The following is a 27,739-nucleotide window of genomic DNA, read 5'->3' as shown; positions in this document are numbered from 1 at the left end:
CCAGTGCACAAATTTTTGTGCACCGGGCCTCTAGTAATAATAATAAAAGGCTAATATGCACATTGACTGAATGGCAGAATGACCAGTTGCTATGATGCGTACTGGCCATCAGGGGGCAGACGCTCAATTCAGGAGCTGCCCCCTGGTGGTCAGTGCACTTCCATATGGGGAGTGCCACTCAGCCAGAAGCTGGCTCATGGTTGGCCAGTGCAGTGGTGGTGGCAGGAGACTCTCCCACCTCTGTGGCAGCACTAAAAATGACTAACGGTTTAGACCTGATCCCTTGGGGGCCTAAGCCTTTAGTCGGACATCCCCCAAGAGCCCCCTGGCTGCCAAAAGGATGTCTGACTGCAAGCTTAGGCCTGATCCCCCGGGAAGTGAGCCTAAGTCAACAGGTGGACATCCCCCAAGGGGTCCTGGACTGTGAATGGGTGCAGGCCGGGCTGAGGGACCCCCCCCCCTCACGAGTGCACAAATTTTTGTGCACCGGGCCTCTAGTTTATTAATAAAGAGTTAAAAGAGATTTCCTAAGATAGGATTTGTTAAGTGCTTTGTGGTCAGATATAATTTCTTTCCAGTACAATTCAATGAATTTGGTTTTCAAGAGATAAATGAATCTTCAACTCAAATATATTTCAAGAAATCTAAATTTCAGTTCTCTCAGAGTTTAAGTATACACTCATCTGTAACCAAATGACAAGGAGAAAATTCTGAGATGTCCTAAATTAAATTGCAGCAGGCTGGAGGGGGGAAGGAAGAGACAAGAGAGTTTAATCAGTTAACAACTGCAGGGCGAAACCCACAAAGGACTGCTTATATTCCTGAGTGCATGTTGAAACTTTGGGTTAACTTCCAAGTTTATCTAGAAATTAATTTCTATGATTATCTAGAGAGACTAGCCAACCACCAGACATCACCTCATCTGGCTTATAGACATGAACTTTCTGGACTGCTGGCCACACCGATGCAAAAGAGCAAACACTTTTTCATTATGGACTCTGCACCTATCCAGAGCTAGCCCAGCTTCACCTTCTCCCGCTCCTTTTGTCTATGGCCAATGTCAATTCTTTCAAAACAACTTATGTTTTTCTTCCCCAAACTCATTGAATGAAAGAGCCCATTAGCCCCAGGACAGCAGAAAGGCCTATCTTTTCCATCCAGCCCTGCTGCTAGGCTCAGACTGAATGCCCAATCTGGCCTTTTTTCTGTCTAGTGGCGGCTCAATAAACCCTTTCTGAAAAAAAAAAAAATAACCTTGAAGGATATTTTTCAACACAAGTGAACAGTGTTGTGATATTCTGCATGATGAATACTAATTAAATAATATTAAAATTAACACAAGTTTCTGTCATTATCTCATTTTTTCCTCAAACATGTGAAATACAGGTATTTTAATTTCACTTTCAAGAAAGGAGACTAAATTTTAAGTTGGCGAATTTTCTGTAAGTTACATAGCTAGATTAGATATTTCTAACAAGACAACCTGAAGGTTATTGTCAAAATTGTGACAATGTCTTTATTAAATAATAGTAATTGTATGCCAAATTCAGGTACATGCTTCTGAGCTTATGTGTGTTGAAGGGAGGGCACTTGGGATTTAGGGGGGTCTCTCAGGATTTGTGGGAAAGTTGTCCTGAAAGACCAGGTACAATCAATATATATAGAGAGAGAGTATATGCTCACCCATTTCCTTTCCAAAGCATTAATTTATGAACATATACTTCTTGACTTGTTACATGTATGGAGTTATGATTTACTTAAGGGTAACAATAATGCATTCAATTTATTGAATTACTCTTGTGTTCCAGACACCTTAGGGATTATACTCTCCAGCCTGAAAGTGCAAGAGCCGTGCCTATTCACCCTTGCCTGTTTATCTCATTGAAAAGATACCTAGTATATGTTAGATGGTCAATGAAGGAATTTGTAAAATTTCTCTAATCTTTACAGGAAGTTTATAAGGTATCTATCATTTCTGTCTAGGTCTTAAGGAAGTGATTTTTAGCAAGTCTGATTGAAAAGCCCATACTATTCCTACTAAACTAAGCGGGGGCCACCAAAGTGAGATATTTTTGGATTTCCCCCCAAACCTATAGTTTCACCTAAAATAAATGCCTGTATGTCACTTTATTAATTTCATTCTGCTTCCATATATATCCAAGCCTCTATTATTCAAAGCTATGCCGTTACATCTGCATACTGTTCATGTCCCAGGGCTGAGTGGGGCTGAGGGAGGAGGCATTTTGTTATGATTTCATTACAATTTTTTTCCAGGAGAGAAGAGTTCTGTAAGCTTTTCATTAAGCCAGTATTTGAAATAACCCAGATTCAAGGAGATATCTTATACAATAAGGCAGGCATTCTGGCTTAATATGATTTAAGAGTTCTGCGAAAGTAGGGCAAGCCTGCACAATCTCTCCGTATTCTGTTCTATAAAGAAATCCTTTCTCTCTGAGACAAAGCCAGAAAGAACATAATTTTAGTAGGAATAAATAGATTTTTCTGATTGATTTTCTTCAACGTTTTGGGCAGTTTTTGTCCTTTTAGTACATGCTTCTTAGCATTCATTTTTTACTGTGTCTGAAAATAACCAGAGTTCTTTTAAAAATTTTTAATTGAAAGCCTCCTATTATCTTGTTCAAGACAAAAATACAAGCAGAAAACAAACAAAAAACTTACGCCATCAGAAGAATCACTAAAAACCTAAGTGGAGCCCTCTGGCTCAATGGGTAGAGTTTCAGCCTGTGGAATAAAGGGTTCGATTACGGTCAATTACGGTCAAGGGCACATGCCCTGGTTGCAGGCTTGATCCACAGTTGGGGGTGAGCAGGAGGCAGCCGATCAATGATTCTCTCTCATCATTGATGTTTCTATCTCTCTTCCCTTTTCCTTTCTTCTTTGAAATCAATATATTAAAAGAGAGAGAGAGAGAGAGAGAGAGAGAGAGCCTAAGTGAACATCACATTTACAATGTTTGGAGTTTTGAAATAACTGACAAAAACCTCTGGAAAATAGATCCCAGGATGTGAAGTAGGAGAGGCTGTCATATAAAACAAGAGCTCATGAAGTTCTTTTCCAGAAAAGTGTTAAGCTTAAGAAGTCAAGACTGGCTTCCGGAGTCCACAAGGCCTTGGCTAGGGTTCCCATCTAAGTTGCAGAACAAAACAGATCAAGTTGCCCTGACCTTCTAAAAGCAGGCAGATTACCCACCTGGGGGTACGGGGGAGTGGGGTCTACATCTATCTATCTATTTATCTATCTATCTATCTATCTATCTATCTATTACAGAGAAACAATAGCATTACCATGTAATGAACTTAAAAAATAAAACCAGGTAATAGTATAATAGGAGCTCCTTGAGGAACAATTGTTTGTAAGAGTGAGACTTCCAATTAATGAGAGAACAACCCCAAGCTTCTTACAGGAATGGATGGTGACCAGGCAGCCAAATAACCTCTGTAGGAATGAACCTGTGGCATTACCTGAGGGTTAATTAGATTATGGAAATCAAATGTTTCCATGGGCCCATTACATCATTTCTTTTTCTTGGTTCTTAGATTAACTTTGCCACTCTTACAATACAGTGATTTTTTAAAAAAATTTTTGTTAATCCTCACCCCAGGATATTTTCTCCATTGCTTTTTTAGAGAGAGTGGAAGGGAGAGGGAAGAGGCAGACAAACATCGATGTGAGAGAGACACTGCAATTGGTTGCCTCCTGCATGCGGGCTGAGATTTGAGGCTGAAACCAAGGGATCTGCACCTGACTGGAATCAAACCCAGGGCCCTTCAGTCTGAAGGCGGACGCTCTATCCACTGAGGCAAATTGGCTAGTGCAACATACAGTGATTTCAATCCTACTTTCAATTTTAACTGATTCTTTGGTTTTTCACTTTCTACAAAAGCAAAATCTAGTACTATTTTACTGATCCATTCTATAAAACTCTTCCTTAGGCCCCAGGTATCATTTTACTTCCAATGCCCTTAAACTGCCATGCAAAATAAAAGAACTAACTAGAATTCCACCTCAACTGTTTATTTTCAATTCCCTGACGCTAGATATTCTCTGTTGCCTCTTCAGTTCTCCTCTTACCTTGCTTTAACCCAAGAAGAAAAAAACACTTGAACTTCACCCCCTGGGCTGCCTTTACCCTGAGACTTCGGTGAGGTTGTAGCAGTGAAGAGCCAGCAGGAGATGTGAGAGTAGGAAGAGGGAGGCTGGGATATTTATTGCCTTCTCTCCCCCCACCCTCTCTTGCTGGCTTGTTTGCAGTGCCTTGCTACAGAGGCTACGGCTCTTAAGTCAAATCTCCTGTAACATGGCTGGAACTCTTGGTTGGTTCTGACAACAGCCTCCCTTCTCATGCTTCATTAGGCCCAGGTGGAAATGTGGCTAGTCCTCTTATACTTCACCTCTCCTTGTTAGTTCCTTTCACCTGTGTAAATGGTCCTTTTATGAAATTCTACTAACTACCCCATTTGAATGTGTCAACTGCTTCCTGCTAGAACCTCATGGAACATCAACTATTGCATATAAAGTTAGATAATCATTCAGGGTTTGGTTTTGTTTTGTTTCTCCTTATAGGGAGAAAGGGTCCCTTCTAATTTGTGGTGCCACTTTTAGTTCCCACTAGTCCTGGATCTATCTCTACACTTTGTACTCTATGCCATTGTTCCCTTCATCTTGCGAACTTCCAAACTCTTTTTATCATTTTGTCTTAATATCTCGCAGGTTGATTGCACCCCCGTATCAGTCAGGATAGATTATATTCTGCTGCAGTAACAAATATTACCAAAATATAGGGTGTCCCAAAAAATGTATACACATACTTTGAATAACTATAAAGGCAGTGTTTATTAAAATACATTTAATTTTCAAAATTGAGCTATCAGCTGTTAATGTGTATATACATTTTTGGGGGGACACCCTGTATTAATGATTTAAAATGGAAAGATTTAATACTCTCTCACTGTGAAAGTTGGCTGGGTCTCTGCTTTTTACAGTGACAACATCTTAGGTTGATGGGACAGTCACTTATCTTCTCCTTTGTGACTGCCATGCCCAAAGGAAAAGAGAACTCTATAAATCTCATTCTATTAATCAAATACTCAGTCCAGAAATGGCACACATCATGCCTCGTGGGCTACAACTGGTCAAAGGGCCCACTGTATCAGAAAGAGCCAAATGGTCTTGGAGTCAGAGAAATGAAAATAACCAGTGTTTGAGGAACACTAATGAGCACCAAAGTTTTCTATGCTCCTCTTTTTCAAAGTTGACTTGGATGTTGGAGGTTCTTTATTTAGAGTAAGTATAATGAGTTCCTCAAAAATACCCAGTTGGCAATTTAACTAGAATTTTATTACATTTATATTTTGCTGTTCCACTAGAAAGCATGGAATGATTCTATACTTATTAGGATCTTTTTTATGCCCTTTAATTGAGTCCTTTTTTTCTTCTTTTTAAATTTTATTTTATTGTTTAAAGTATTACAAATAGTAGTACATGTCTCCTTTCCCCCCCTTTAATAGAGTCTTAAAGTTGCTTTAAATGAAGCTTAGAAGTTACTGTAGATATCTTGATTATTTTATAAGTTAACTCCAAGATACTATTTCCATTTAATTCCTTCTTTTTACTGCACTTTAAAAATTCTTTTCCTTCTGCATTCTTAAGAAATGCTTTCAACTATAAGAACAAAATAGTTTACTTATAATAACTAAATAAATAGGGATTTATTTTTCTAATATAACGAGAATCCTACAGGTATAGGATTGCCTTTTCAGTGATGAGGTAGAAACCAGGTAATTTTTCTCTGTTACATTCTTTTTGTCTAATAGTTGCAAGATGAATGCTGCTTATCCAGGCATCACGTCTACCTTCAGACTCAATAATATGGGTTAGGGACAAAAGGTTTTTACATCCCAGAGTTCTTGGGAAAATTAAATGAGCTAACACAGTGCCCAGAATAGTTAAGCTCTCAATAGGTATAAGTTATTAACAGTTCTTCTGTATAATAAGGGAAATATTCCTTATCCAATTTCTATAAACCCCACTTCATTCTGAACCCCAGGTCCAGGCAATATAATATACCACATCCCTCTGCCACATTAATGACTCCATTCACTCACTGGTTTGTGTGAACAGTGTATCCTGGAATTGGGATGTGCACATCCTACTTGTCCATACATGGGTGGCACTGACCACAGGATTCCAAGTAAATGACTTACTCAACATTATTAACGTTCTTGATATTTGAGTAAATGACACACTTCATATTATTAGTATTCTTGATAAATACAAAATATAGTTGTTATTCTTAATTTTGTAGTTTAGGAATCAGATTTTGAGAATTTGAGTAAGTGGCATATATATATATTGAGTAAGTGGCAATATATATATTGTTGAATGAGATCATTGTGGTGATTATAGATTTCCATTACTTCAACATAAACTGTTATGCTTAAAAAAAATCCCACAACATTCCCAGTAAGCTACTGAATCAAATCTTATTCTCGGCCCTACCCTCTCCTCTGTCTCCTTAGTTAACATTATTGGTGATGGGCTTTCACACACTCAATTATTTGAAAACATCTGGGAGTAGAGCTTAGCATATTTCTGGAATAGTAGAGATTTATTTGTTCTGGCCCATTGAAAATGGAAATTAAGGGATTAAATTCAAGCATCCAAACATACTTAAGAAAAGAAATGACTTATTAGGGCTACGTGTTTTTAAATGAATGCAACCAGGCAAATTAAGCCTCACACAAAGTTGTGATTTTGATGCCTGATGCTAACGCTTGTGAACACCTGGTTTACAAGAATAAATGGGTCAAGCCAGTCATTATATGTTATATATATGAATGACCATTAGTAAAATAAAACACTATTAAATACACCTAATAATAAAGGGCCATATCATCTGTCTTGAGGGTATTAGAGGTTTTTAATGTAAATTGGGAAAACACGATTGGAAAGTCTAATTCATGTGATTTAAATCTTTAAGAGAAAAGGTCTTGTATAGCTCTCCCAACAAGTGCATGATATTTTATCAATTTTGATTCATTTCACTCCTTTGGATGGGATCCAAATGTCCCTATCTTAAATTCACTTCTAATTTAATAATAGTTACAATTTAAAGGATGTTAATCATGTGCCAAACATAGAGATTATTTGAACTTCACACTTTGAGCTTAAATTATAGAATTTCAACATTTCATTGGTAGAGATAGTCCACAAGAGTATTAATATCTTCTACTACATCTTGGGTCAGAACCCCAGAACCTTCAATTGATCTCACATTCTGGCTCCCTGAATAAATCTTATACTGGGATTAAAATATGAGTCACTGCTATAGAGAAGATGAAACATTATTAGACAAAATGATTAAGTAGAAATATATATATTTTTTAAAAATCAGAACACCAAATAAGTAGACATGCTCAATAAGTAGAATAAGAACATGACTATTTAGCATTATAAGTTTTTCATTAAGATGTTCAACATAAAATTTCAGCCCCATACAATATAACTTTTTGGATTCTGTATATTATAATTCTAAAACAAAAATAAACATTTATGAAAACAAATTGTATAAAGGTGATTACTTCAAATCTATGATATACTTTTGATTTAAAGTATGCTGTCCTAGAGCATATCTAGGACAGCATATCTAGATCAATTTCCCTTCTAGTAAACCAAGGTGTTCATAAAACAAAGCACTTAAATGGTTAACATGAAAGATTCAAGATGAAAAGGAACATTGCAAGATCCACAATTTAAAGAAAATTGTATTAATCCACAAAGAGACAGTGTACCATTATAAAGAACTAAAAGGAGGAATAACCAAGTAGGAAAGTATATCATGTCTAAAAACAAACTGAATAACTCTGTTTTGTTTGTTTTTGTTTTCCCATAAATTGGCTGTTTATGTGGACTGATAACAAAAGGAAGTTTATTTATAAACTTTAAGATTAAAAGAAATGTGAAAACAAATAGCTAAAACTTTGTAAAAAACTGATCATGAATTGCTTTTCTCTATACCTGAATTCTAGAGTCATATGAAAATCAATGACTATTACTTCTGTATTTGATTATATTGCTTATTCATTCACTCAGCAAACATTGTTGAAGTTAACTCTAGACTCAAGACTTTCTGCTAAGTGCTGGGAAGCCACAACTCTGGTCTTAGAGTTGTTCAGATTTATAGAGGAGACAGGCAGAGAAATAGGTAAATTTGAATCGAAGAACAATGATAACAGCATATGAAAATTATGGTGTAAATAGGCATAGATTTTGTGAGTGGTAGAAGCACATAGGAGAAGAAAGAGGCAAAATAGGGAAGAAGGTGAATTAAGTTTAGAGCATATGTACTTTGATGTATCTACAGCATCTCCAGGCAAAATATTGTGCTGGCCTTAAGCCTGTGTGCCCTCAGATGCATTCTCGGTCTTTCTCCTGCCCTCTTCCCAGAGTAGCTGCTCCCTGGGCTGTTTCCCTGTCATTTGGCTTCAGGCTGGATTTGATTAGGCACTGACAGAGATTGGAAACTGGGAGCAAGGAGAAACTGGGATATTTCTCTCCATCCTATCTGTCTCAAGATACACTGGTATTTCTAGTATTTCCCTCTCCCAATAAGACAGACCTGTCCTGGTTTCAGCAATGCCTGGCCTTCAGCCTACAGGGACAGCGGCTTCTTTCTGCTACCTTACTATCTCCTGCTTGGTTTCTCAGGCTCTTCCATGAGTATATAATAATTGCTAGGCTTTAAATACTCAGAGTTCTGTCCACAGAGTCTGGATGGTAGATTTGGGACTAATCAACAAGCATTGATGAGATTATGCAGAGAGGGTGGGGAAAGAGACTGGTGGATTGAGGATGGAACCCTGGGGAATATGGCAATACAAAGAGGAAGCACAGTCTTTAAATAAATCCAGATTTTTTTAAGTAGAATCAGAAATATGTGATGTCTGCTTAAGTCCACTAGGCACCTTAGGCATCACTTAGACCAGTGATGGCCAACCTTTTGAGCTTGGCATGTCAGCATTTTGAATAACCCTAACTTAACTCTGGTGCCGTGTCACATATAGAAATTTTTTGGTATTTGCAACCATAGTAAAAAAAAGACTTATATTTTTGATATTTATTTTATATATTTAAATGCAATTTAACAAAGAAAAATCAACCAAAAAAATGAGTTCGCATGACACCTCTGACACGCGTGTCATAGGTTCGCCATCACTGACTCAGACCCTGCATTTGTTGGATGAGGTTTGAGAAGACAGAGAGATCAGGTCATCAGGTAGGTATCAGGACCAGCTGTGAAACCCAATTCTGGGTTTCCTAGTTCCCTATCTAGTGTCCTTGTGATATTGTGCCTTTAATCATTCTTTCAATGGCATGTGATTTGGAATCGTTTTCATGGGTTCAAGTCACTTGCTTTTATCTTGTGTGCTGTTTACACTTCAGTTTCTTTTTATGTAAAACCAGTACATGGTATGATTTACCTACATAGGTAATTTTAAGAAATACATGACATAATACATGAAACTACTTGGAATAGTGTAAAATAATAAGGATAGTTAAAATTATTGAGAGGTTGGTAAATTCATGCAGAATAACAGTGCTATCTGATCTTATCACAATATTATGAAAGATAAGCCAGTCATTGTGCACTTACAGATACTGGTTACATTTTTGCTAAAGTTAAGGGTGGTTTGTGTTGTTGTTTTGTTTTGTTTTGTTTTTTGGGTTTTTTTTTTTTTTACATCTGTAATAACCTTACCATTTGTTAATACAACCAAATTTAATTTCAAATTAGTTTTTCACTTTAGAAGTTAGTTCACTCATTATTATTTTTATTTTGGGCAAAATAATTTTACACCATTAGTTTCTTCTTAGCTCTATATATTTAAGAATTTTTATTGACTTAAATGAGCTTTCATGATTTATTTTTTATTTGCATGGTATTTTAAACAAAAAAATGTTTTAAAATGTGAAGATTTTCTTTTTCTTAAGAAAGTCTTCTCTCTGTCCTGTCATCCTCTTAAATTTTTAAGTATGAACACTTAAATGTTAAACATGAACTAAGAAATTAGACAATTAAACGTTAAATATGAACAAGGAAATTGGACAATTGTTAAATGAAGTTATAAAATCATTCTAATTTAGTAAATAATGTTGATACCAATGACTCATTTCATAGTGCTCCTGCCATTAGTATACCATTGAAATGTTAATTTAGAAATTAACATTCATGTTTAAAAGAAAAACACTTCTAGTGTAGCCTATAGATTCAATCAAAATCCAGTATCATAAATTTTAACTTACCTTCAGTGTCTGATAGGCCCACTCCTACACCTGGCTGTTTTATAGGATCTTGCCCATTATGCCCCATCTTCCCTCTGTTCATAAAGAAAATAATAAAATTATACTATTTTTAGTTATGCTTTCCTAAATGCAAATGAGAAAGCCAAGTTTGCAAAAAATAGAATGACATTTTATATTCATATCTGCAATAAATTACCTGAATGGCAAATATAAATATAATAAATTGCTCTATATAGTGTTAATTTTATAATGAGAATTTGTTTATTATTCCTACATGGTCCAACCTAATACCTCAAAATTCAGCGTCTTAATTGTTGATTCATTTATGATCAGACCAGCATGAGATTTTGAAATTTTGTTTTAGAATTTGGGAGTGGTTATGTTTCCATTTTAAACTCAAAACTGAGAAGAGTTTTTATATTTTTACACTTTTTATGATGAGTTGTATCAAACCTTTGGTAAGAATGAAAATTGTGAATTAAATTATATAAAATCATATTGCAATAACACAGACTTTTATTTCACTTGTGGCTTCCTTTCAGATCCTTCCTGTGTTTTCAGTTGTATGGAGCATATTGGGTTTTGAAGTCAGACCACTTGGTTTCTGCTTCCAGCTTTGTTATTTCATGCTGTGTGTCCTCCAAGGCATATCTACTTAATCTGATGAAGACTGTTTCTTCTTTTGTAATAGAAGGGTAGCACATTAGCCACCTTCTGGTTATGAGAAAACTACATGAAAAAATATATATAAAGTGCTTAACACTGTGCTTAAAACATGATAGAATTCAATAAATATAAAGTGTTAATAGGCATGCACATAATGGCCTTAGGATTCAGCCAGAGTCTGCTGTTCATTTTTAGTTGCAGCCTCAAACTTTTTGGAAGGCCAAATAGATAATTTATGATACTGGGAGCACTGTGGGTTCAGAATATTGATAATGTAACAGGCAAAAGACTATAGGCTATTTCTTTAGTTAGAGGAAAGCTACATGACATACAAAAGTTTTTGGAATTGCATTGTATGTACATATATAAGATGTAATAAAAAATGGAATAAAAATGCTTAAGTATTCAAAAGAATGCTAGAACAAAAGAACATCTTGATACTATACTTTCTAGACAATAATTCTAACATAGCAGGATTTACTAACAATTCTTACTTTCACAAAAATATTTGGTTTGCTAAAAATGCAACCATATTTATTTCTTAAGAACCTAATTATACCATATTACCCAAAGCAATATACAGGTTTAATGCAGTCCTTATCAAAATATCAATGGCATATTTCACAGAACTAAAACAAGTAATCCTAAAATTTATATGGAACCAACGAAAGACCCTAAATAGCCAAAGCAATAAAATAAAAAGAACAAAGTACCTGATATCAAACTACACTACAATTTTATAGTAACAAACTGATGGTCACATGATGGGAAGGGGCTTGAGTGGATGGGTATAAAAGATGAAGGGATTAAGAACTACAAATTGCCAGTTATAAAAACAGACATGGGGATATAAAGTACAGCACAGGGAATATAGTCAATAATATTGTAATAACTACGTATAGTGTCAGATGGGTAGTAGACATCAGGGTAATCACTTCACAAGATGTATAAATGTCTAATCACTATGTTGTACTAGTTGAAACTAATAAAATATTGGATGTCAAATATAATTGAAAATAAATTTTTAAAATGAATCAAATGGTATCTTAATTGAACACTGCTCTAAAGATCCTGTTATCGTTTTACTAAAAATTGTTTAGCACACTATGAAAAAGGAATAGATATAAATTCAGAAATTATTTTATCTTGCAAGCCATTACATTGTCTCATTTTGACATTCAAGGTCAAAGGTTTAAGCACCAATTTTTATTAACTGACTGTGAAACACCAAGTGCATCCAAAAATATTAAAAATTACATATATACACATGTACATTTATTTTGGTATATGGTGTAAATAAGTTGTCTGAGTTCAGTTTTTGCATATATCTGTTCAGTTTTGCCAACACTACTTACTAAGGAGACTATACTTATCCCATCATATATCCTTGCATCCTTTGTCATAAATTTTTAAACCATATACCAAAATAAACTCCAAATAAAGACTTAAATATTAGACCTGAAATTATAAAACTTCTAGAAGAAAACATAGGCAGTAAACTCTGATATTACTCTCAGCAATACCTTTTTAGATATATCTCCAAAAGCAAGGGAAACAAAAGAAAAAAATAAAGAGGACTACATCCAACTTAAAAGTTTTGGCACAGCAAAGTAAGTTATCAGCAAAACAAAAGACAGCCTACTAAACGGGAGAACATATTTGCAAATTATACATCTAATAAGTGGTTAATATAAACAAGTAAGAACTGCCCAGCTGGCATGGTTCAGTGATTGTGCATCGACCTATAGCCAGGAGGTCTCAGTTCGATTACCGGTCAGGGCACATGCCGGGGTTGTGGGCTCAATCCCCAGTAGGGAGTGTGCAGGAGGCAGCCAATCAATTATTCTCTCTGTGTCTATCTCTTTCTTCCTCTCCCTTCCTGTCTGAAATCAATACAAATACTTAAGAAAATAATATAAGAACTCATATAACTTAACACCAAAAAAACCCACACCCCAAGATACCAATCCCATTAAAAATGGGCAGATGCCTCAGCTGCTCAGTGGTTGGAATAACAGTCCTCGCATCAAAGGATCTCAGTTTCAATTCCTAGTCAAAGGCACGTACTTGGGCTGCAGGTTCAATCCCCTGCTGGCCAAGGTGGGGGTGCATGCAGGAGCCAACCAGTGAATGTGTCTCTCTCACATCAATGTCTCTCTCTCTCTCTCTCTCTCTCCCCACCTCTTTTCCTCCCTTCCACTCTCTCTATAATTCAATAGAAAAAATATCCTTGTGTGAAGATTAATAAAATGAATAAATAAATAAATAATAATGGGCAGAGGACCTGAATAGACACTTCTCCAAAGAGGACATAGAAATTGCCAACAGACATATGAAAACATGCTCAACATCACTGATCACTAGGGAAATGCAAGTTAAAACTACAATGAGATTTCCCCTCTCACCTGTCAGAATGACTATCATCAGTAAATCAATAAACAAGTGTTTGTGAGGATGTGGAGACAAGGAGACACTTATGCACTGTTGCTGGGATTATAAATTAGTGTAGTCATTATGGAAAAATAGTATGAGATTCCTCAAAAAATTAAAACTAGAGCTGCCATACCATTTAGCAATTTCACTTCTGATTATTTATCTGAAAAAAACAAAACCACTAATTTGAAAGATATATACAGCTCTATCTTTATTGCAGCTTATTGTCATAGCTAAGATATGGCAGCAAATTAGATGTCCATGGATAGATGAACAGATGAAGAAGATGTGGTATATACAAAAACTTGCCATTAGCAACAATATGGTTGAAACTATGGAGTATTATGCTAAGTGCAGTAAGTCAGACAGAAAAAATACAAATAATGTCTGATTTCACTTAATGTAGAATCTAAAAATCACCAAAATAAATGAATAAACAGAAACAGACTCATAGATATAGAGAACAAGCTAACAGTTGCCAACGTGGAGATGGTAGGGAGATGGAAATTTAAAAAAAAAAGAAAAGATAGTGAAGCCACTATCCCAGAAAGAAATTTTAAAAAGAAAGGAAGGAAGGAAGGAAGGGGAAGGAAGGGGAAGGAAGGAAGGAAGGAAGGAAGGAAGGAAGAAGGGAGGGAAGAGGCTTTTATTAGGGAGGGAGGGAGGGAGGAAGGAAGGAAGGAAGGGAGGAAAGGAGGGAGGAAGAAAACACAGACAGACTTTTCTGTAATGTTCTGTGCAATCATGTGATTCACATTGCTAAGTTTTCTTCCAGGGAAGGCATATTACCTAAGGATTTTAAAAAAAAAGTCTTGTTTAAGCAATCCACAAAACTTCAATTTGTATAATTGCTTCTGTAAGATTCAAGATAAGTAGTTGATCATTTAAAAAACATTAATTTTCCTCTGTTACAAATAGGGAGAAAAGCTCAACAATACAGCAGCCATCTCACCGTTAACAGTACACCATCCTAGTAGAATGAGCCAAATTCAGTTGAAAGTGAGGATCGTTTTGGTAGTGGTAATCTAGCAGATGAGAGGACTGAAAAAAATACTATCTTATACTATGTCAAGCTTTAACAAAATAATTATAATTTTTAGTAATTGTAATAAAATAACTTTTGATATTCTTTATTTGATCTTGAGTCCTAGACTTCATTTTAATGGTGATAGTTAGCTGCAGTCATTGCTTCTAATGAAAACTGATTTTAACATTACGTAGTTAGCTAAAATGTGTACTTGGTGCATTTGTACAATTACCTAGAAAAAATTTAATATATGTTTTTATTAATTTCAGAGAGGAAGGGAGAGGGAGAGAGAGAGAGAGAGAGAGAGAGAGAGAGAGAAACATCAATGATGAGAGAGAATCATCGATTGGCTGCCTACACTGGAGATCCAGCCTGTAACCTGGGCATGTGCCCTGACCGGGAATTGAACCATAACCTCCTGGTTCATAGGTTGATGCTCAACCACTGAGCCATGCTGGCTGGCTATCTAGAAAATTTTTACAGCATTATGAAACTAAATGAAGTACAAAGGAAACGTACCTGTGAGTCATGTGAAGTATGCAATTTTTCTGAATTCCCAATAAATAATCTTCAGCTCAGAACATTCTGACTACACAGTTTATAATTTATATCTGTTAGTCACTCACCAAATAGTTACTGAGCACTTATGCTAGTGAAAGCAATAATTGTGCTGGACACAAAAGGACATAACTACTAAATACTGCTTATACATATGTATATTCTGTAATGCTTTAGAAAAGTGAACTATTTTGTGTACTCATATGGCAAAACAATAGCTTCCTAAGCAATTTTGAAAGGCTTTGATTTACAAGAGAAATATGAAAATGGGAAAAAAATATTGGATTCCGTTATGTATGTAAAAATACATAATCTGCGTCTATTCAGATATTAAGGAAATAATATAGTTTATGCTCTGAAAGTTATAACTTTATCATCAGTGTTAAATTAGTATTTTGAAAGGTAAGGAGAAATTGAAAGGTTGTTAAGGGATGTGTGGTGTAAACCTTTAAAATTTCATATGAAATTTGCAATTTATAGAGAGGAATTTAATGAATTTGCTAAAATTCTCTTCCATCAAATTGGATCACCAGAGGCTGAGAAACAATGAGATCAGACTTCTTTTAGAAATAATTTTCAATGAAAAAGAATGAAATACAAATAACTGTATTGATCCATAGCTAAAATCTTTTAAAAAAAACAAAGATGAACAGGTGATCTAACAACTACTCATTTTAAGCAGGAAAAATGTAACTTAAAAATAACAATATAAACACATTTTTCACTGTACAAGTACATTTCCTCCAAGATTTTGAGGCTCAATTTTGTAAATTGAGCCATTATCTAAATATTAGTACCATTCTGGAGATCAAAAGGAAATAAAAAACCATGACATTAAAACAAAGAGAAAACGAAGTTCCACCCCCCAAGAAAGCCTCACTCAACATGGGAGAAAATGAAAAGGACACTTTCCCAGGGTTCCAGCGAGGGGTCTGTAAGCTTTTTCTGTGAAGGACCAGATCGTAAATGACTTGAACGGTCTCTGTTGCAACTACTGAAGATTGCCCAGGGAGTGGGAAGCAGCATTAGCAACACTTAAGTGAATGGGTGTGGCTGTGTTCCAATAGAAACTTGTGGGCCTGAAATTTCAATTTCGTAGGACTTTCCTGTGTCATCAAATGCTATTCTCTCCTGTTTTTTTTTTTTTTTTTTTGGTGTGTGTTTTTTTCCTTTTTCAAAAGCTATTTTTAGCTTACAGATCTAACAAAACCAGGTGGCAGGCTGGATTCACCCTGGCCTAGATTCTCGAGCTGTGGTGTTTTTGAAAGCCCAGAAAACTAGTAGTGGGGAGGAGAAAGAAAGGTCATTGTTTCAATTTTTATATTGGAACAGATATGACCTACATATTTATCTTGGATGCTGCTGGATTTTGCCACCCATATGACTAAATCCATTCTAAAAACAATCTTACATTTGATTGGCAATATGATTTTCTTTAGGTTTAACGTATTATAAGTGAACTTTATTCCAAGAGTATCTACTCAGAGATCTATGTAATACTTGATATTTGTTCTAGAAAATTTGGACAAAAATCTTCAATTTTAATCGTAGTGAGATTTATAGTTGAAAAAATCTATATGAGTAGCCCAATGTGTTATCTATTTCAAATATGACATGAGTTCTTTAAATATGTTTAATCTCTCCTGATTCAAAGTAAATTAATCTGTTTCTCTCCAATCCCAATGATGTTTGTGTTTGTTCAGTATTTGATTAAAGCATGATTCAGGCATGGCTAATCAATTTTTATCAGTTTTTTTAATTTAATACAAATTGCACTAAATAAGTAAAGCTGGTAGTGACCATCATTCATCCTTCGAATTAACTAAATGAATCCAGTCTTTCCTAAACAGTGTATTTTTTTTAAGTGTAACCATGAACAGTTGAAGCGTTTCAGGGACAATGACTCAGAATTGGATAATTATCTAGTTATTTCCTGTTAAATGTTAAGAAAAGCTTACTCATGATGCTGTTAGCTTTGTAGTGAGAAAAAAAGAGCCACTTACATCCTTGGAATAGGAAATAGATTAGTCTCCCCTGCAGTGCTGCTGCTTCCTTCACTGTCCACGCTATACCCACTGCCGAAGCTGCTGCCCGAGGAGCCGGTGGACACGGAGCTTTCTGCAGGCCGGTGATTGGTGGGCTTTGCTGCATGGTGTGGGAAGAGTCAACACCACAGTCAATCAGTGACACTACTCCCAGTGACCTTCAAATGCATACTTATGCATTTTCTTCATTTATATCGATAAAGAAACAGCTTTGATTTCTTAATCTGCCTTTCATTTTGTTTTCCTTAACAGATAATGCACATAGTCCTCGATTGTTATTATTAGACATAAAGAAAAAAAACAATCACTTTTAAAGGATAAATCATCATATTTTAGACTGAGTTAAGTAGTATGTAAGTATTCTATTATTATTACTTGTGATTTATTTGTACAGTATTGCAATAATATGGCAAACAAATAAGAATGTTGGCTATTTCATGGAGAAAGGAGTTTAGAAAGACTTGGGTAAATACAAATAGCCGGATAAGGACAAATTTTTTTCTTAATTATTTTCCATATTAATAACTAATAATGTTTTTCTCTTGAGAAGTGAAGATGCAAAATAGATAATTTCAAGAAGTGATTGAAAATTCTGGGCTTGCTTGTATGTAGCTCTACCAACTATCTCCAGCAGGTTATTTAGTTTTAAGATATTTGTTTCCTTTTGGCACCTCTTAATTTATGACTGGGACTTATTTTAAAATTTCAATGAGTTTAATTTGGGGGGGATATAAGAATCTATATTCCCATAGAAACATAATAATTTTGTTCTGTAAATTATGCAGCAGGAGTATAGTACTAATATTGTTAGGGAAGTTCTAGATTAGAGGAGATTTGGGGGGAACTTTTGATGTAAAAAGAAGAGAAGGCAAGTGTTTCTCTTATTTTTGTAGAGAGAAGATGCTCTAGGCAAATTTTTGAAATTGTCATCTACCTTCTTCTATCTGGTCAGTTTAAGAGTATGAGCTTTGATCATATTGATGTGATTTTGAATCCCAACTCATTCTGTAGTAAACCTAAGAAGTCTCAGTTTCCTCATTTGAAAATAATGGGGTCAGTAATGCCTGTCTCCTAAGCTTGTGATTGTGAGGAGTGAGAGAAAGCACGGGCCCAGTAACTGACTCTTCTTCATCTTGCCATCTCCCCACTCTCTCCTCATTGGCTGTTCCCCAGTGTCTTTGAGTATACCTCGTCCCTGACAGTACGTTTGCCTGGCTTCTCGTCTAATTGTAGACATGTTCTAGGCTACTAAACTAAGAGGCCCTCTTCCATAGACACGCCTCTGTTCAATCAGAAGTTTTGTAAGCAGATAGAGTCACACCACTGGATGAATAGTTGGTAATTCTTTAATGATCCTAAGATATCTACATTTTTCTTAAGAAACAATATACAAGCACGATGACTCTTGATGTGTTGGAATTTTAATGTAATCAATATAACCATGTAAGTGAAAAATATAGACATGGTGAGGGAAACCATGAGAGGGTAGGAAAACCATCATCAGGGCAGTCAGGATCAATCTTGAAAAAGTTTCAGCGTTTCCCTCATTTCAGGACAACAGATTCTCTAAAGCTACAAGACAGTTTCATATCTATTCCAGTGATAGTAGTATCAGTTTCTCAGAACGGGGCGGGGGGGGGGGGTATTAGTCAATTACATATCAGGTATAAGTTTGAAATAGCTATTTAGAAAAAGGCTTGAATGCTGTTATATAACCAATGACCAAAGAATTACTGGTAACCCATAGGACTAGATTTGCTGAAACAGAATGATAATTACAATGTTTGCTTAATTTTTCTTCAATTTATGTAGAAGAAACACAGATAGAGTATTTGGTGTTAAAGAAAACAATTTTAAGAAATAACTTAAAAAATGAAAAGATAACACCACTATGATATAAAATTATAAGCATTTATAAAGTAAAGTAAATTGCCACATAATGAGTTAGATTAGTCAATTGATTGTAAAGAAAGGAACGCTGTCATACTTTTTGGTTGTCATTATATAATCCGACCAACAAGACTGTTTATAGTTTTTAGTATGATATTGAATAAAAAGTTTTAATTTTATTGACCAGAAAATCACAATATACTATCTTCAAAGACAAATCTTAACAAACATTAATTTTAAATCAATTTATTTCTACTAAATTAAAACAATTTTCATCCAAGAGCAATCTCACAATATATCAAAATAGCTACATTATAGACAGGATGTCTTAATATTTACATTTAAAAAATATTCAATCTTTTCTTTTGTGAACTTTGATTTTCCTGATACAGTCTCTAGTTCTATTCCCTTCTGGGAAACTTCAAATGCAAAATGATATAAGAAGAAAGGAACAAGGCTAGAAGTAAATTTAACAAAAGACAGTGTTGGTTCTCTTTGTCTTGTCTAGGGCAATAGAAATCTCATTCAGAAAGCCTGTGCAAGTGCTGTCCATTTAAATGCAAACAAATAATCTTTTATAAGTACAAAAAGAAAAAAAAAACAAATCTATGGAACATATAAGTCTTGCCTACCTAATATTTTTGCAAATAAAATTCATGTAAGATGTCTAAAGCGTTGTTGGGTAGTTATGTTAGGTAATTAATTTAAATAAATCTAGGTGTTTGGCATTACCTTAACAAAACATCTACTGCTTTATTAGATTTTTTATTCTTAACCTGGTTATGTAAATGTGGAGTGGGACTAGATAGCCTGACATTTGGATTGCTTCTGAAAATGAGTTCAATTAAGATGCAGAATGGACCTTTGCTTTTTACCGGGCTGTATCTACCCTTCGCATAAGCAATTTTAGCCAAATCTGTAGTTTGCCTGCAAGAGTCCTTTATCATCTGTTTCTTTCCAAATGTATCTCTTATAATTCTCCTTCAAATGCTTTACCCGGAAGACCACTCAGATCATTCACTCTGACTCCCTTTGGTTTGACTTTATTTCTCCTGAGCTATGGCTGGGGCTATTCTTTCCAATTTTGTTATGCTTCTTCTGCCCCAAACACTTTTTCATACCTAAATTATATTTATCAGTCAAGGCCCAGCTCAGATCAGTAAAGGCCCTGCTTCATGCATTTTCCTTATCTTGCCAATCAGACGTGAACTCTCAAAGCATAAGATCAAATATCTTTTCTTGACAATCACCACTTTTTGTCTTTGATTGTAGTTGTTTTATTCATGTCATTGTTCAAAGCAGAGCTTGTGTTTTCTCCATTGTAGCCTTCTTAAAAGCTTATCCTGAAACTATGCTGAAGAAATATTTACTAAAAATAATAAATTAATCATTGTTTCCCTTAACCAAATAACTGAAACAGCTGAATAATTTAGTAATATCTCACTTTTTATCCAACTGTGTGTTTTATATAAATCATACACTTCTCAGCAACAGCAACTTCAATGTCATACTGTGTGGAAAAATTTGATCATTCAACAAAATGTTTTGCAACAAGATGTTTTGTTTTCCCAATCCTCACAAAACTTGTTTGGTTGAAAGAAATAATGATAATACACTAAGCACAAGAGAGCATAGCTTTGTGACCTTCAAAATAAGTTCATAACCGACCATGGATATTTATCTATTATATAAAAGGCTAAGCGACTGTCCAACCGACCGTCCAGTAGGTATAATGCACACTGACCACCAGGGGGAAGATGCTCGATGCAAGAGCTGCCCAGGGACAGCAACTCTAGCACTCTGGCACCCCTCAGGGGAAGTCGGAGAGCCGGTTTCGGCCCAATCCCCGCAGGCCAGGCCGAGGGACCCCACCTGCCAGAGGGACCCTGCTCACCCGGCAGATGTCCTTTGAGCCGCAGTGCCACCCCAGGTGCAGCTGGCCGGGGAGGGACCGAGGGAGGTTGGCTCCAGGCATGTCCAGCCCATCTCGCCCAGTCCCACACCACTGGCCACCTTCTAATAATTTCCTTTCAATGTGCACCAGGCCACTAGTTATATATATATATTTAAATTGAAATGATAGAAAATAGTATGTATAGTAACAATGCATCGGAACCACTTATAGACACTAGTACTTGTGCTAATCCCACTTCTTGTCTTTGTATTTCTGTTGCTAAAGAAAATATTTTAAAACATTAAAATAAATAGGGTTTCCATAATTTTATGATTTTAAAATTAACAATGTAAAAACATCCCACCTCTGCTTAACTTTTAATCAGAGTTTCAGAAATCATGGATCTATTATGCGTGAGTATATTATGTGCCTATGTATTACATATGAGAATGTTTGTTTTACAGAAGAATTGAAGTTTATTTAAGAAAACATTTCTGGAGCCTACATTTTGTGTGTGTACTTTCTTTGTGAATTCCTGCTTGTACTACCACGTACTGACTAGAAGAAAGAATGTATTAAGTAAGCATATGAGTAAATATACACACTCTTGCAGAAAGGGTCCTGCTTCCTATAGGAATAAATCCTCTGGTCTTGAATCCTTTTTGAGACTCAGTGATTGTGGGGCATTTCAGGCAAACAAATTTTATCTTCTGTGAGGCAATGTAACATGCCTTAAATTATTTCTGACCTCTTCATTTCCTTCGGATGAAAGATGGTTAGACATCATTGTTTTATTACTCTACTGTGGCTAATCTTAATTAAACCTGATCGTGTCTCTTTGACTGAACATCTGTCTTCAATTAGTTTGCCCTGTGTTAGTACAATAGCACTTAAAAATGCAGACCTATCACTGTTCCTACCACATGATGGCAGCGCTGTGCTCAAAGTCCACAGATCAGAATTGAAGACAACTTTACAATTGTGAAACCCTGGAGATCAAAAAAAGCTGCTAAGGACTCTAGAGATAACAGACTCCTGACCCATGATTTCGCCTATAGGAAAACTAAGCTCAGGAAAGATTAAGTAACTTGTTTCAGTTCAGACGCTAATTAATGAGAAAGAAGCAAAACTAAAACAATCACTAATCCGCTTTTCTATCACATCCAATTATATCAGATTAAGATTGTGAGGTTTTTGCCCAGCCAGCATGGCTCAGTGAACTAGGAGGTCATGGTTTGATTCCTGATCAGAGCACATGCCCAGGTTGTGAGCTCCATCCCCAGTGTGGGGCGTGCAGGAAGCAACCAATCAATGATTCTTTCTCATCATTGATGTTTCTATTTCTCTATCCCTCTCCTTTCCTCTCTAACCTTCCTCTCTGAAATCAATAAAAATATATTTAAAAAAACTGTGAGGTGTCTGCATATTTCAGAATTTAGAATTCAGTGCTAGGAATGTGTAAAGCCCTGCTGCCTGTGATTTCTATCATTGGTTTTATATCCTTGGTCCAGCTCAAAGCTATTTCCAAATATTTCAGGAATAATTTGTAATGTAGATAGCCTGCAATTTCCAAAATTACTTGGTTGATATGATATTAATATTATCTGCATTGATACAATCTATAGGATTTAAGATCAACTGTTTGAAATTAAGAGAAATCATTTAATAATTATTTGTTTATTCCAACAGTTTAATGATAGAACTGAAATAACCATCTGGCTATTTTAGAAATTTTTTCTTTGGCTAGCTTTAGTTTAGCTGGTATTTACTTTAGTGACCTTTACTTTTTCCCCACTATCACTGCCTATCTTTCAATCTCTTCATCCACCTGCTATTACTGTTGTTGTTTCTGTTACTAAAGAGACTGTAGTTTTATCTGATTTGTTGACTTGTTTTGAGTGTGTACCTGAAAATGTCAGGTTTTAAGTTCCATTGTTACTAACTTTATTTGGTAGGCTTCCCTTGAATTATGTCCACTTTTAAAAATATATTTTATTGCAGTACAGGGGTATTAATTTAAAAAGAGATGTTGTATCTTACAAGAACTTTATTTTTTTTTCTAACTTTACTTCAGTATACAGTATTCACTATCCAATTCGGAAAGATTTAAAATAAATCAGAAAAATGTCATAGTTAGTTTTAATACAGCTATTTATAGGAGTGTTCACATACTCTCAAATTACAAGTTTTCATAAATAAAAGTATGAAAATAGGTAACTTTGATCTCTATATCAGTCATTTATAAACTTTGGTGTGTGTGTGTGGCAGACGAAGGAATAATAATATTGGAATTTTTAAAATAAAAATTATTGGTTAAAAAAAGCACAAAGACATTAAACATTTATACCAAACCATAAGGAATAGAATGTCTTTTTACCTTATAAAAATCAAAATATGTCTCTTAACATATTCCATATTCACTTAGTAGTACTATTCAGAGAACCAGATGGAGAAGTGACACCTCTATCTGCTCTGTTTTAGGAAAGGTGATGAAGCTCAAGTTCACACTCTTCCCTCTCCATCTGCATTGACTTTATGGCTGAATTTTTCAAGATATTTTAATGATCAATTTAATAATCTGTTTTTATCTAATGTTATCAGTAATTTTCAGGTATCCTTCATACTCTCTACTCACTCATTCTCTATCTTTGCAGATAACAGTTTCAATGATTATTCCAGTAACAGAAATAATATCATGTAACTTCAATATAACAGGTGTTTGGAAATGAGAGTAAAGTTAGTTTAACTAATAACATGGTAGAGAGGATTTTTTCTTACGTAAATATATGCGATGGCTCAATAGTCTACTATAGTCCTTGCATTTACGCTCTAATGATGCCTTTTAAGTCCATCTTCATTTTTAACATGTTTTTGGTTCAGAACTGGTTTTTGAAGAAGTCAATTAAAGTAAATGCAGGTTAAGTGGGGACCAAAATTTCAGGGCAAATAATGGGGAAAAGTTTGATTAAGATATTTTTATAAATGAAAATTAAGATAGTAAATTCATTTTATATTTAATAAATTTAGGTTATAATTCCAGCTATGTCCAAATAAATAGAACAATCAAGTAATTTATCAAATACCAAGATTTGGTTTTGATAAAAGATGCTAGCACAATTGCTGTAAACACTAAAAATTTTTATCTTTAAAAGATTAATGGTAAGGAGAATAATATTTGAAAGAAAAATCATTCAAGATCTACATCAAGTCTTAAAGGCCAACCCTTAATTTTTCAATATTCACTTCATTTTCTTTTGAAGCAGAAATATTCTGTCTTGAAGTTTACTTGCAAAACATGCAGAATTGTTTGAATAATTATAAGAAGTTTTGAAAACTGATCTTACATAATCCAGAAACTGATAACTTAGATCATGAATACTTAGATAACAAGGACATTGATCTTAAATAGAATTCAAACAGTTTTATTTATATTAAAATCCTGCTCAAATACAGTATATTTCCAGTATAAATATATACAATTTAATAATAGCAGCAGACTAATTTATATGGCTAATGCTACATGGCTGAATAGTATTTTTCATATCACTCAAATGTAGTCAATGGCCACAAAATAAAGGAGTTTAGACAATTATTTAATAAAGATGTGTCCAGCCCCATGGGACCTAACCTCCCTAGTTAATTTCATTAATCTGTCTACCTTCTTCAAGTAAATCATTTTCAAATACTTTCTCTCCTCCTGTAGTTGATTATATTCCAGTGAGCTGTAAAGATTATTAGTGTGAATGAGAGCCAAACAAATAAAATAATTAATTATACTTCTAGATATTTCTAAACATGATTATGCACATAAATTACATTTTTTTCTTCCAGTACCAGCTGAAGGTAGACAAAACTCTTACTTTCTCATTCTTCATAATTCGTCCCAGATATCTTTAATTTGTTATTAAATAAATAATACTAGAAGATTCACAATAACAGTGATTTTTGTCTATTTTGTTTACTGTAGTTTCACTAACACTTTGAAGAGGTTTGGAATATAATATTCATTAAAAAATAAACAAATGTATATATGAATATAAATGAACTAATATAGGTAATTCAGATAATATTTTCTAGAAATAATAAACATTTTTTTCAGAATTTCCTTTTTAGATCTAAACATGCTAAATTATATGCTTGAAAATTAGGGATCAGAAATTTGGTAAGAGGTAAAAAAATTAATTTTTTCCTCAAATTTAAATCAAAGTGATGATCTTCAGTTTTTCTATTATTTCTACCAACACAATTAATTTACAGTATATAGGTCTGGTACTATACATAACACAACAAAAATTAAAAAAAACCCAAAATTTATAAACAATTGCTTTTCCAATAAATTTGGTCTTCAGGACAGGGACACATAAAAATTATTCTATATTTATAATTCTCCCTCTCACTCCATGTTAATTTGGGTACAACTTGATTAGCTGATAGGCAACTTACCAGTCAGATTTTGAAAGTAAGGAGTAATATAGACATATAATAATAATTTAATCTAAATCATTTCCAATAAAGTATTTTGAATAATAATTTAAAATAAAAATTTTTATCAATCTGAATAATTATAAGTTAACATTAAATGAGAAAGGAAAGAAGGGGTTCTGAAGTGTAATATTACAGATATAAGGCATACAGATATAAGACAAATATAATTATATCTTGGAAGAAACCTCTAATTATCCAATGTCTTTGGCTGTTAGAAAAATTATGATCAGTGGCTTTTTAACATTTTGATCTCAAGATCCCTTTTACATTTTAAAAAATTATTGAATTCCCCAAAGAACTTTGTTTTATGTGAGTTATATCTACCAATATTTACCTAATTAAAACTTAAGAAAAATTTAAAATAAGTAAGTTCATTTTCCATTAGTCATCAAAGCAATGATGTCCTGACATCTCATGTAAATACAGGAAAACTCTACTGTACACTTGAGAAAGAATGAGAGTTAAAAAAGCAAATAATATCTTAATATTCTTAAGAATTTTTTGACCTTTTAGACCCTTACAAAGCATCTCTGCAACATTCAGGGGTCAATGAACACACTGTGAGAATTACTGGTTTAGATCTACAGTGATAGAAATGAAGTGTTAAATGTGAAAATGAGAAGAAACCAATTAGCACCAGCTTTTTCTGACAGTCATCTATTTTTATACTAAAAAATCAAGTTGTTAGCCTTTCTTGAAAATATTTATTATTGCTCTTATTATCCTTTTTAACTTTATAAAGTTTCTTCAAAACTTATTACATGCAGAACTTCAAAACCCTAGGAATATAAAATCTGAATTAAAAATTACATGTATCATACCAATTTTTTGTCCTTATTTTGCTTTAAAAAGCTGTTTTATGATATGCAGAAACCCAGAGTAAATAATGAGATTTGCTGGCATAAAGTAATGTAAATTCTTCCATAAAAGGGGTTTTCTTTAAAGTTTTAAAACTTTTCTTGTAAATTAATAGTTGAATGGAGCCAAAATAGTAATTCAATAGTTATTCATGTATATAGAAATTTAAATTATATAGTATAAAAAGTTTATTTTCTGTCTCTATATATAGATTCCAAATTAATTTTATATAAAGAGTTAGATTAAAATATAATGTGACAAATAGAATTTTAAATACTGTGGTTTTGTGTTTGTAATGAGGAAAAGCCAATTTTCCTTCTATTTTCTTTTATGAACAAATACAGCAGAAATTTTATTCTACTGTCTTTCTTATTTGTTTAAAAATAGGGATCCATGCTCCTGACTTTCAGCAAGCATTTTCTTCTCAAAACTTATCTGTTCTTATTTGATTTGTAATTTCAACATCAGTTTTTTTATTAATTTCTGTTCAAATTATCAATTTAACTAATTAATAAAATTTTATCTTTCAGTATCTTACCTTGAAGATACTAAAGTATTAAAGGATTGAGCTATGATTATATATCTACTTATTCCTATTTGTTCTAAAAAAACTCAATACCCCAGTCAAAATTCTGTATTTCTAATATAATATATTTTCATTTAAAATCCATTAATGGCTCCTGAGTGATTAATTATATTTTTACACATTCCACACAGTAATAAAATAAAAAGAAAAGGATAGTTTCCCAATCCGCCTCAGTACACATGAAGATGCCTCTCATCCTATCCCATATCCATATGTCCCCCCACCCCTACAAAAAAGAATGGGTGAAATATCATGATTTTACATAATGCAACACATATGGATGAAAAGTGGGGGGAAAGTAAGTAGTTCATGGGTAGTTTAGATATCTGGATTTAGGCAATACTATTAGGTAGCCAGACAATGTATTTGGAATTCCTCTGCCTTAGGTAGCATTTCCCTGAATCCCTCCTACCCAGATGATAATGTTCCCAGCCCCATGCTCATATTGTACTCTTTGTCCAGGATCCCTCACTGTGCCCCATCATGCTCCATTTTTCTTGCCCTGGCCAGTGTTGCTCAGTGGTTGGGCATCATCCTGTACACCAAAGGGTTGCTGGTTTGATTCCTGGTTGGGGCACATGCCCTGGTTGCCAGCTCCATCCCCGTTAGGGGGCATACAGGAGGCAGCCAATCAATATTTGCTCTCACATCAATGTTTCTCTCTCCCATTTCCGTCCTCTCTCTCTAAAAATCAATACACACACACACACACACTAGTGGCCCGGTGCACGAAATTCGTGCACATTAAAAGGAACTGAATTGGAGGAAATATTTTAATATTGCTATTTGCCCTTTCTCTATAATAGAAGTGTCAGAGATGAAACAAAATTAGTAAAATGTATATAAAATAATATTTAAATTTATTAATAAATAAACAATAACAGTGTCACATCCCCAGTCAGCGCCGGGCAGGGGAATGTAGCCTCACGTCCCCCAGCTGGCACTGGGTTGGGAATTCAGCCTCTGTCCCCAGG

General features: G+C 34.4%; 1 protein-coding gene across 1 annotated transcript in view; it reads right to left on the bottom strand.

Moving 5' to 3' along the window:
* PCLO (piccolo presynaptic cytomatrix protein) overlaps positions 1-27,739 on the bottom strand; it is a gene marked incomplete at its 5' end in the record, with an annotated part of 285,887 nt that overhangs the window by 20,825 nt on the left and 237,323 nt on the right. Inside the window, 2 exons of the mRNA XM_014528177.1 lie at positions 10,324-10,397; positions 17,011-17,152. Of these exons, the coding sequence (XP_014383663.1) occupies positions 10,324-10,397; positions 17,011-17,152 (216 nt within the window). The remainder of the gene's footprint in view (positions 1-10,323; positions 10,398-17,010; positions 17,153-27,739) is intronic.

This window comes from Myotis brandtii, unplaced genomic scaffold (genome assembly GCF_000412655.1).
Source record: "Myotis brandtii unplaced genomic scaffold, ASM41265v1 scaffold621, whole genome shotgun sequence".
In the NCBI taxonomy this organism is placed as follows: Eukaryota; Metazoa; Chordata; class Mammalia; order Chiroptera; family Vespertilionidae; genus Myotis; species Myotis brandtii.
The sequence above is the reverse complement of the archived record's forward strand: the minus strand, read 5'-3'. Positions and strand labels throughout refer to the sequence as shown.